Source organism: Cucurbitaria berberidis (genome assembly GCF_010015615.1).
Source record: "Cucurbitaria berberidis CBS 394.84 unplaced genomic scaffold K460scaffold_2, whole genome shotgun sequence".
Lineage (NCBI taxonomy): Eukaryota > Fungi > Ascomycota > Dothideomycetes > Pleosporales > Cucurbitariaceae > Cucurbitaria > Cucurbitaria berberidis.
In genome coordinates this window covers 2,146,653-2,158,231 of record NW_024468936.1, presented here as the reverse complement: position 1 = coordinate 2,158,231, position 11,579 = coordinate 2,146,653, and the positions used below count along the sequence as shown (strand labels likewise).

Below are 11,579 nucleotides of genomic sequence, written 5' to 3'. Positions count from 1 at the left end.
GTATCTTATATAACTTAAGGTATCTTTTTTTTTAGATTTACTAAGAAGTATTTTACTATATTACCCATTGGTTTAAAAAAAGCTAAATTTCATTTTAAAAAAAAAAAAAAATTATTTTTTAATATTTTTAATTTATTTTTTTATGTGTCTGCCTTTTATACTCCTATAACTGTGCTAGACGATTAATTAGCTTTAGAGTATTATAAGTTTTAATTTTTTTTCTAAGCAATTTTATTCTTTTTAAGCTTTAGCTAGTATACTTTAGCCTAGTATACACAAAGATAGATTTAGTATATATATTTTTTATATTTATAAGTATTTGCTGCGTATATCTTTAAATATACTAATTTACTTTATAGTATTGCTTTTTTCTTATTTGTTTTTTTTAGCTAAGTATTCTATTTTTTTAGAACTTTAGTATTTATAAGCTTCTTTAACTTATATTAAAGATGTTTAGATATTATTTGCTGCCTATTAAAGTAGATACAAAAAAATTAAATCTAATTTTACTATATTTATATATTTGCTTTTTTATTATTAGAGTAGCTACTAAAGTTACTACTATTTTTTTAGAGAATTTTAGACACTTTAAAACTTTTTTTACTAAATATTAATAATGCTAGAAAATAGTTTAAGCTAAAAATGTAGAAGTTAGTGCATTTATAAACTGTAATTATAGTTTAGCTGTTTATTTATATATTAGAATTTTTAAGTATATTATTTATAAAAGCTAATAAAAAACTTATTTTTGCTTATTTTGTTTTTTTTTAATTAAGTGTATAAACTTTTCTATTATATAAGCAGGGGATGTTAGTACTTTTAAGCTTTTGCTTTTAAAATATTAATACTACTTTAGTATTATATTTTATTTTTTTTATATTAATAATAGAAATAAGTACTGTTTTTTTTATTTTAATATCTTAGGTACTATAAAAAATAGTATAATATCTGCTAGTATAAGCTTAATATTTAAGACTAGCAGTAAGTAAAGCTTATATATATACTACCTATATTTTTTAGGCTAAAGTAAAAATAAGCATTTAGGGCTATATTTTTAATTTTTTTAGTTTTTAAACATAGAAACTACGATATATTTTTTATAGTAAATATAGGATAGCTATAGGGAACTACTCTAATAGCAAATAATATAAGAGTTAAAAGTATAGGCAATTGTTTTTAAAATACTTAATATTTTTAAAAAGTTTTGCTAGCTTTTTTAGTCTTTTTAAAAAGCTTTAAAAAAAAATGCAGGCTTATTTATATTAAAATTTAAATTTTAGTTTTTAAAAATATGCAGTATTTAGAAAGTATATAAAAAAATAGTTATAATTCTAACTGTTTTTGTTTCTAATATACTTTGTATATATTAAGCTTTTTTTTAAAAATTATTGTTTATTCTAAATTATAGAATAAATATTTTTATTTACTTTTGCACTTTTATTATTTTTAAAGTTCCTAGTATAGAATTATATAATAAAAAAGTAATTTACTTTTAAAAGTTGTGCAGTACGCTAGTACTTATTTAAAACTAGCTTTTTACTAGTAAGCGCGAGGAGGCGCGGCCGGAGTTTTACCCTTGCCCCCCCAATTCTGCATTTGAGCAATGCCTAGGCATAGGCGTAGACCTAGAATCGATACCGTAGCGCTGACTGGATCGTGCGACAAATAGGCGCCCTATGCGGCGAAGCCCGTACACCATGTCTGCCTGCTCCCCCCTCTCGCCGATTATGTTGACTTTCTACAACCCGGGTCAAATTATACATTACCTTCAAGCGCATCATGCTCTTCAAGATTGCCAATGTTGTTACGGGTACTGGCCCTGAAAGCGTTACTAAAGACGAAGGAACCTCGCTCACCTCTGTCCTCGAAACACCCACCCTCCGCGTCGAGCTAGCCTTGCTAGTACTACTCTGCACCGATTCCATGCGAGATGAATTATTAGCCACTTTCGATCCGAGCAAGACGCACGGGACACGGACAACGACCGCTGAGGCTGCTCCGGCCGCAACTAAAGCAAGGGCACACACACAGGACCTTATAAGCTTTGACGAGCAAGGAGAAGAGACGGCAGTGGCCGCGAGACAGCAAGAAGTGGAGTCTACGCAAATGCAGGCTCTGCGGAGGAGTGCTCTCACCTTTTTTGATAAATGGCGTGCAGGGGTTATGCATCGTATATGCGATGTGCTCTGTGTGAGGGGTGATGTCGTTAGGCAGGAAAAGGCCAAGAGGAAACAATCTTTGATTGCAGTGGAGAAACAGAAACAAAGCATTTCATCATTAATCGACTTCGGCGACGACGATCCGTTCACAAGTGACGCGCAGACAAAAAGCGGAAGGAGGAAGCACGGTCATTACGATGCTATCCAGACGAAGCTCTCGGCTTTTGAACACGAGAAGCGAGTACTGATCTTACACTGCCTTCTGTTACTCTTGCTGAGTTTGGAACATTACCCGGCCCACTCGCGAGTTCTACTACTACACCTTGCAAGCAGCCTAGATGTAGAGACTGACGTACTGGCTGAGCAGGAGAAATCAGTGGCCCAAGGACTCTTAGCGACTGCTGCTTCTCAGATGGATGCCGAAGAGACCACCAAGAAACAGACATCTAATGATGCCGCCACACGGAGGTGGAAAGTTGGTCTCGCTGCAGTGGGTGGTGCTGTCCTCATTGGAATGACTGGTGGTCTTGCTGCTCCGCTATTGGCTGCTGGTCTTGGTACGGTCATGGGTGGGCTAGGTCTAGGCGTAGTGTCCACATATCTGGGAGCACTAGCAGGCAGCTCTGTGCTTGTCGGTTCGTTGTTCGGGGCATACGGTGCGAAGATGACGGGCAGATTGATGGATCAGTATGCAAAGGAAGTCCAGGACTTCGAGTTTGTCCCCATCCAAGGTATGTTCTATTGAACCTTCTTGCCCGCCCGTATCGTCATGCTAACTCGTAGAACAGATCCCGATCGTCCCTCAAACCAGCGCGATCAGGATTGGAGCGACGAGCAGGACGCTCGCGACCCAAGGAAGCGCGAGCAGCACCGTCTGCGAGTGTGCATTGGCATCAGCGGCTGGTTAAGCTCACCATCCGACGTCAACAAGCCCTGGGAAGTTATTGACAGCGCCACTACCGAGCCCTTTGCGTTGCGATTTGAACTTGACGCAATGCTTCGTCTTGGCAACTCACTCAACGATGTACTATTCAGTTATGCGTGGGATGGCGTTACATATACTGTCGTCAGTCGCACGCTTCTTGGCGCCTTGTATGCTGGGCTTTGGCCTTTGGGCCTCGTAAAGGTCGCAAGTGTGCTCGACAATCCTTTTAGTGTTGCCCTTGCACGAGCAGACAAGGCTGGTAAAGTTCTGGCACATGCGCTCATCGATGGTATACAAGGAAAACGCCCTGTAACTCTAGTGGGATACTCCATCGGGGCACGCGTAATCTACGCATGTCTTGTCGAACTCGCTAATCAACATGCTTTCGGCCTCGTCGAATCCGTTATTTTGATGGGTACACCAGCGTCAGTAGGTAGCAAGAGGTGGAGGCAAATCCGATCTGTCGTTGCAGCGCGCGTAGTGAACGTCTACAGCACCGAAGACTACGTATTAGGCTTCCTGTATCGATCAGCAAAGCTCCAGGTTGGTGTTGCGGGCTTGCAAGAAGTCAAAGATGTGTACGGTATTGAGAATTTCGATATGAGCAAACTGGTGAGCGGCCATGACAGATATCGGTATCTGGTTGGTACGATCCTGGCTAAGGTTGGCTTTGACGATTTGAATTTCAACAAAGTTGCTGAGCAAGAACGGGCATTAGAGGTAGCAGAGAGAAAGAAACAGCAAATGAAGGAGCGGGCCAAGACGCGCGAAGTTCAGCACGAGCAGCCAAATATGTCTACACAAAGCTCGAAAGAAACGCCGGCGAAAATTTACCAAGGCCGCCCACAACCTCTCATCAACGTTTCCGACAACCAGAGTCCTCCAATGCCCAACCTAAATCAACGATCATCGTCTCAACGACCAACCATCATAAAGCAGGCTAGATCAACCCAGCAGCCAGCGATTCAACGTACCATAGCAATGGAGACTTATGCACGTACAGCTCTGCAACCATCTCTCAACAACTATGCTGTCTCAGGATCAGATCCTTTGCGGGTTGCCGTTGCAAATGATACCTCCTCGCCCCCAGTCAACGAGTTTGTCGCCGCCTCAAATCCACGCCAGATCCCTTCGAAAATGGTCTCAATACCTACCACAATTCCTCAACTAACAGAAGCCGTAATATCTTCAGAGGAGCAGGAAGAAAGCAAATATAAGAACACTATGACGTCTCTAGATTCGGTGGAGAAGACTGGGCCTTCTATGGTAGTCACGGAGAAAGTTACCCTTAAAGGAGACGGGAGAGGCACAAGTGAGAATCCAGAGAGTAGTGGCGAAGAAGACGACAACGTTGATGATGAGGTCAGCAGTGAGTTTGGTGAATTGAGCTTAGTGGAACCGGTTCCGATGGACGATTTCGATTATGGACTTATGTGACCAAGGGTGGCGATCTTATCATGATGAAGGCAATGTTAAAACATGGTCAAGACTTTTGAGGAAGTCAAAATCAGGAGCTTCAATTATTGTGTTGTGGTTTCAGGGAGGTCTACAGGAGAAGTATTGCATCCCGATTCAGGTCTTAAATCGGCGTCGTAAAACATATATCAAACAACTATACGTACAGCGCGTTGTAACTACACACCATTGGTAACTACAGCTTCACCAACCGTGCCCGAGCATGGAGTTCCAATTCGGCGTATTCCAACCCCATTGATTGCCTTCGAAGCCCAAAGAAGTTTGTGCGGGATCGTTCGGGAAAGGCCCAGAGCTTGTAATACCCTCGCTGTTGACGCCGTAGAACGACTCGAAGCCACCGAAGTCTACTGTTACGGGCGCTAAAGGATTGTTAATGGCTGTAACTATGCCATGCTCATGCGGCACCGTGTGTTTGTCCTGTGCATCCATATCCAAGTACTCCAATCGTTTTTGAATCATGGAAACAATTTGCGGTGGTACCTCCGGCGGGCCTAATTGCGCGGTTGCGGCCTCTCGAGCGACCCAGGCCTGGAGGACTACTCCAGCAAAGATCTTGAAGAAGGGGTTGTCTTTTCTATCCATGGGATTGTCTATCTTCTCGAGGTCCATAAAGCGAGCCAAGGCGTTGTTGCTCATAATTTCCCAACACTTCGCTGCATCACGTCGGAGAGGTCGTTGTCTCAATTCTTGGACGATGTGGACATATGCCGGAAAGGGAAATTGTAGATAGATGAACCAGCGGTATCCCTTTATTGAATCTGCCTCCATGAGCTTTGTGTCACATTCCAGCATCTTGAGCGCATAGGAAAGACCAGCGTCCCGCTGTATATCTGTCTGGTTGTCCATCGATGCTGAGCCGGCGGAGAGATGCTGCACAAAGCGACTTTTTGCGACATATCCTCGAGCCGTCCAGATGGTCATAAAGTGAAGTGGGTTCCCTGGATCGCATGAGCTGAGATATTTGTCCTCTACAACTCTTTCCAAGGCATTTAGTTCATCCTCATCTGAACTAGGTTGTATCAAAGAACGCCTCGCAATAGCCTTTAGTGCTGGATTAATGAAGTCCAAGTGAAAAGAGCTATTTCGAGTAAAATCACCGACCTCGCTGCGCACAACAGCAAACAAGGCTTCTGAGGATTGTCCGTACACTGCTGGTGGGTGCTTCATTTCTGATCGCAGATCGAAATCGTTTACATTCAGTGGAACCTTGCAATCCCAAGTAGGCAGCAACATCCCAAGCTTGAATTCTGTCATTTCCGATACTCGAGCATCGAAAAGAACTAGCGACCACCAAAGTCTTCGGCGCAGCTCAGCTTCAAGAACATTGTGCCGGGTATTGGCGACCTCAGTATGGATGCCCATTCGCTGGGCGACTCGTAAAGCTACTCCAAGCATCGAAGACAGGGATCGAGGGTCTGTAGCAGGCTTGATAGTGATCTAAGGTTGTCAGACTGAAGCTCGGGAAGGTCACAATGCTGGTAGCTTACGAGATAGAAATGTAACGCGGTCAAGCTGTCACGATCGCTCGATCTTAAGAAACCACAGTTGAGGAGAGCTTCTTTAGCTCCTATCTGATAGCCTTTCAGTATGTCTTGTCTCGATGTGCCGAAGAGATTGTAGCACTCTTTCTGACTGAGACTAAGAACGGTTACGCAATAGATTCCGAACATGAGTGCTTCCAAGGGCGGACTGATGTTTGTCACATCGCTTGCAGCATCTATAACGCGTGGTTGAAGAGTAGGCGTGTGCGTGACTTTGAGTAATGGGTTGACATTGTCGAGGTAGATCTGCCAGAGCTTGAAGATGTGGGCTTGACTCGGATGTAAGGCCGACAAGTCGACACTGGCATCACGCGAGCAGAAGAGAAGGTATTCATTGGGGTCGTACAGCTGATCCCATGCTTTTTTAACCTCTATTTGACGGACAAGGTATGGCGCGTGATGGTTATCATTAGCGTCGTCCTTGCTGTCCTCGCTATCATCACAATCGGAATTTTGAGACTGCGGTCTTCGCATTAGTAGGGCCCCAGGCATAAATTTACAAAAGCCGCTTACTCTTCGATTCATAGCATGCCAAAAGTTCCTAGGAAAAGCTTAGCGATCTCGACATGTACAGCTGGTGAGGAGGACATACTTTGCCTGGTACTCAGGGACACGGGTCACCATGTCTCCCCCCGATCCATTCGTTACCGAAGCATGTCCTCGTGGTGCTATATCATCTACGGTACAATGGGGTAGTTTATCCGCATCGGGTGATGTTCCATCTGCTCCAGATGCGTGCAGGGGCTCGAATGAAATGTTGTGCTTCCTAAGTAGGTCCTCGTAGTATCGGAGGCGATCGAGCAGCTCTCGCTCGGGAAACCTACGACGACGTTGTCGTGAAGCCAGCGCAGGGGAAACACATTGTGTACCACTCTTAATGCAATTGGCACAGGGGAACTTGCGATCGCACTTCACCTTACGTTGCTGACACATGACACAAGCGAGTACTCGTTGCGGCTTGTGTGCTATTACTGGCGGCGAGAGAGCTCCGGCGCTTTGCTCGGGCGTGGGTATACCCGACAACATGGTGTGCGAGGCCGAGAGATTATCTGCTTGCAAGGCTGAGGGGCTGTGGCTGTCGAGGAAGGCAGAAATAGGGAATGGTGAGGGACACGGGAGGGTAGGAAACAATCTCGGGTTGTACTATGACCCGAGGTCGGAGATTAGCTATTCCCGACAAGCCGCAATCATCCCCGTTTTGTGTGTTAGCGATGACGCCCTTGACCTAGACCGTAGGGCCACCCTCTATTATTGCTTGCACCTAGAATCGGTTCGAATTTCTAAGTCCTCGGCGATAAGCTGTCCGGAAGGAGGGTTGTAAGGCTGCTAGCGCATCTCATCCTGATCTCGCCTGTCGTTGTCGAAATTACATCTACACTGTATAATGACGATGAGTACTTTCAACCGCAACAATAAAGCCTGGATATCTTTAAGACATATCGCTGCGTATACTCAGCATTCGAAAAATGAATTTAAGGCATTCCGACCACCTTATCTTAACTAATTTTCTTCTTCGGGGTCTAATACCTGCCACCCGGACATGTCTATTCCCCGACCGCAACCAAGACTAACGACTGTCTGGTTCGGAGTTGTTTGACTTACCGCTCAAATTACCTACATAAGGAGAGCCTTGTCATGCGATGTAGCTCATACAAGCCTCCAGCAGGATTTCTTCCCTAAACCCAACACGCAATGCCATCAAAACCTTTCGAGCTACCGTCGGTGGGTAAGGAGGAGAAACGAGACTCTGCCTCTGTCTCTACTATGCACGAATCTCACTCGGAGTCGTACGAAAACAACAGAGATGCATCTGTCGACAACCGTCCCTTGACGACACCAACCTCGAAAAACGACCCCGACCCCGCCGAAGCGCAGTATAACCCAGGCTCCCCCGCTTTCTGGCTTGTAATCGCTTCCGCGTACCTATCTTTTTTCCTTGTCGCACTAGACAGGTCGATTATTGCGACTGCTATTCCTGCTATCACGAACACCTTCAACTCGATCGAAGACATCGGCTGGTATGGCAGCGCGTACATGCTCACTTGCGCGATCTTCAATCCGCTCTTCGGCAAGGTTTATCAGTTATATGATACTAAGCGGACATTTCTTGTATCAATCGTAATTTTTGAAGTCGGAAGTGCACTGTGTGGTGCGGCACCGAGTAGTCCTGCGCGTAAGTTAGAACTTAGAGATGACGCTTATGAGCTATCTACTGACTTATTCTTTCCAGTCATCATCGGACGCGCCATTGCTGGAATCGGAGCAGCGGGCATTGGATGTGGAGCCATCATGATCACAGTTTTTCTGGTTCCTCTTCGCAAAAGGCCAATATACACCTCATTTTTCGGCCTTGCGTTTGGCGTGTCATCGGTGTTGGGCCCTCTAATCGGTGGCTCGTTCACGGACTCCCCGTAAGTCACCGTGTTCCTTTCTTCAAGTCGCATTACAAGCTCCAGATAGGTCCCTGCTGACCACAGTTAGACACTTGACATGGCGATGGTGTTTCTACATCAACTTACCAATCGGAGCGTTTGCATTGGTCTGCGCTCTTGTCTTATTGCATCTTCCCGCAGCGCGAAAGGAAAAGATGCCCATCATCGCCCAAATCAAAAGCCTGGACCCTCTCGGCCTCCTTTTCTTCATCCCGTCCATGGTTTGCCTAATCCTTGCCCTTCAGTGGGGAGGTACAACATATCCGTGGTCTGCACCAAAGGTCATCGGCCTACTCGTCACCTTTGCTGTTACATTCCTCGCGTTCTTAGCCGTGGAATGGAAAATGCCAGACACCGCTCTGGCTCCCCCACGTATCGTGCTCAATCGGTCGGTCGGTGGCTCTATGATCTTCGTCTTCTTTTTAGGCGGCGGGATGATGAGTGCTGTGTATTACCTCTCAATATGGTTCCAAGCTGCACAAGGTCAATCTGCCATGGAGGCTGGTATTCGAACCATACCGATGGTCTTGTCACTCGTTCTCTTTGGCATTCTGAACGCTGTTTTTACGCAAAAGATCGGCTATTACGTCCCTGCGATGCTTGCTTCACCCGTCATTGCCTCAGTAGCAGCTGGATTGCTATCAACGCTCACACCAGGTGTTGGTAGTGCAAAGTGGATCGGGTATCAGATCCTCTATGGCGTGGGATTAGGTTTTGGCGCTCAAACTGCCAACCTCGCGGTTCAGACCGTCCTAGTACGCAAAGACGTTGCGATCGGTACTGCGATGATGTTCTTTATGCAGCAGCTCGGCGGCTCTGTCTTCCTTGCTGTTGGGCAGAATATATTTTCAAGACAGCTGGTAAAGGAGCTGTCCGGCATAGCTGAGCTGGATACCAAGGCTATTGTCAACACTGGAGTAACAGATCTTCGAAAAGTGGTGCCAGCAAACGAGATCGATACAGTCATCAACGCGTACAGTTATTCGTTAACCCGCGTATTCATTTTGTCTGCGGCAGTAGGTGCTACGATGATTCTTGGTTCGTTGATGCTGGAGTGGAGGAGTATTAAGAAAGGTGAGGCTCCGAAAGCCAGTGAGGCTGATGTGGAGGATGGTAAGAGCAAACTCGCGGAGTGAAGGTTATCGGAGACCCTGCCGAATTAAGGGGCATTTTTCGTATGTAGATAATAGAATAGAAACCTGTAAACTAGAATGTTAATGTAATAGAAAAGGATTACTAGTTAAGGTATGCCAGTTGATTATCGTATGTGATCCCAGAATAGGCTATTAAATTATATTGTATCAGCAGCTGTGCCTTTCAGACAGGATCAAAAGAAGTTGAGGTGACAAACGAATGGGAAAAGACGATCTGTAGTTGCATCTTCGAATCATTTCCTCTTCTCTTGACTACGCTGCTGGTACTTCGTCTGCCCAAGGGATACTCGACTGTGCGCCCGCTTTCTGCACCGTCATTGACGCAGCTCTGTTCGCATGTGTAATAGCTACATTAAGGTCGAAGTCGGCTCCGTGCGACATTGACTTCCAGCGCGCAACCGCAACGGTGTAGGCCCCGGCGAAGGTGTCGCCTGCGGCTGTCGTGTCGATTACTTTGACTTTTCGCGCCGGGACAATAACCCCTGATTCATTTCTAGATTGCTGATCTGCTGTTTTATAGAAGACACCCTGAAATTTGTAAGCAATCAGCTAGTGAGTATGCAGGTGTAAAGCTTACCTCGCCTCCTAGAGTAATGATGACATTCTTTACGCCTCGGGCAATGAAGACAGCGGCGACCTTGTCCCACGAGGTAGGGTTCTCAATACCAGAAAGGATTGAGGCTTCAGTCTCGTTGACAATAAGGTGGCCCAGCCCTTGGTAGGCTTCATCCGGGAGCTGGATGGCTGGTGCGGGGTTAATGATTGTTTCCACGCCTTTTTGTCGTGCAGTCTTCATGTTGTGGAGGACCTAGCATCAACATATCAGCAGAGAAACCTCGCCGAGCATTAAAGTTCATACGCACCACCTCTAACGGCAACTCCAACTGAAAGAGTGCAACACTCGCATCGTCATCCACCAAATCTTTAGCCTCAACATCATAGTTCGCTCCAGGACAAAACATGATCCTATTTTCCCCCGTCCCTGTTTCGACAATGATGACTGCAACTCCCGTTTTCTTCCCTTTTAGAATCTCTACTCCCTCTACCTTCAATCCATCATTCTTAAGACTCTTCAAGAAACCTTCATGAAACTCGTCATCCCCCACAGCACCCACCATGCGGACTTCGACATCGGAAGGCGACGAGGACTGAGCCTGGGCTTGGGTCCGTGATAGTCGAGCACAGGCAACAGCTTGATTGGCGCCTTTTCCTCCCCAGCCAATAGAGAAGCCTTCGCTGGTCAGCGTTTCGCCGCCTACGGGAACGCGCGGTGTGCGGGTTACGAGATCGACATTTAGAGAGCCTATGACGGCTATTACAGCTGATTTTGAAGTCATCTTGAAGGTTGTTGGGAAGTGTTTCAAGGTTGCGTGAGGAGGGGATGGAACACCTGATGCGGCTGAAATTTAGCGATCGCGCTAAGCTAGGGTCGGCTACTGCTTGCCGTCGGGTCGGGTAAATCGCTATTCCTGAGGTCTAAGTTACAAGTTTGTCCACGGAGACTTTTACATCCTCACCCTCTTTTCTTTGGTCCCATTCCCGTCGGATTAAACAGAACTTTAACCTTTGCGCGATGCTCGCGATGCTAGAATCGTCGGCGGTTTCGCGACTATCCCCAGGTGGCAGTGCCGATCTAGGGAACTCCTAGAGCTTCTCACCCTCTCGCACCTTCTCTACTTTCTACCGCCTCGCTTATTCTTCTACTGTCTCGGCCAGATATCTCTCAAAAGATCTTGTGGCCAATACTTCAACATAGCTTTCAAACTTGTTCTAGATTACGATAGCTAGACACACCACCGAAGGGTGCACAAACCGGACCGGTCAGTTGGTCGCGACTGTAAGTTACCTAGATGATGAAACCCCGCAAAGCTTCAACTGAGACAGCCTTCTTC

The 11,579-nt window shown here is 45.8% G+C and overlaps 4 protein-coding genes across 4 annotated transcripts; 2 read left to right on the top strand and 2 right to left on the bottom strand.

The window, feature by feature from the left end:
* Positions 1–1,779: 1,779 nt before the first annotated feature.
* Positions 1,780–4,521, top strand: K460DRAFT_403020 (DUF726-domain-containing protein; the record flags this gene model as incomplete). Its single annotated transcript, XM_040936578.1, has 2 exons — positions 1,780–2,890; positions 2,948–4,521. 2 exons carry the CDS (start codon positions 1,780–1,782, stop codon positions 4,519–4,521), a joined length of 2,685 nt encoding a protein of 894 aa, XP_040790253.1.
* A 222-nt stretch (positions 4,522–4,743) lies between these two features.
* Positions 4,744–7,107, bottom strand: K460DRAFT_384014 (uncharacterized protein; the record flags this gene model as incomplete). Its single annotated transcript, XM_040935478.1, has 4 exons — positions 6,694–7,107; positions 6,615–6,642; positions 6,048–6,560; positions 4,744–5,997 (listed from the first exon to the last, which is right to left on the bottom strand). The coding sequence occupies exons 1-4, from the start codon at positions 7,032–7,034 to the stop codon at positions 4,744–4,746; spliced, it is 2,136 nt and encodes a 711-aa protein (XP_040790252.1). The 5' UTR covers positions 7,035–7,107.
* A 598-nt stretch (positions 7,108–7,705) lies between these two features.
* On the top strand, positions 7,706–9,642 carry K460DRAFT_307139 (MFS general substrate transporter; the record flags this gene model as incomplete). The annotated part of the gene is made up of 3 exons (XM_040930059.1): positions 7,706–8,274; positions 8,332–8,512; positions 8,583–9,642. Coding segments are annotated over exons 1-3 (1,722 nt in total), but the record flags the coding sequence as incomplete, so codon positions are not given.
* A 297-nt stretch (positions 9,643–9,939) lies between these two features.
* K460DRAFT_278801 (ribokinase-like protein) lies at positions 9,940–11,024 on the bottom strand (the record flags this gene model as incomplete). Its single annotated transcript, XM_040928285.1, has 3 exons — positions 9,940–10,215; positions 10,265–10,495; positions 10,551–11,024. 3 exons carry the CDS (start codon positions 11,022–11,024, stop codon positions 9,940–9,942), a joined length of 981 nt encoding a protein of 326 aa, XP_040790250.1.
* Positions 11,025–11,579: the final 555 nt, after the last annotated feature.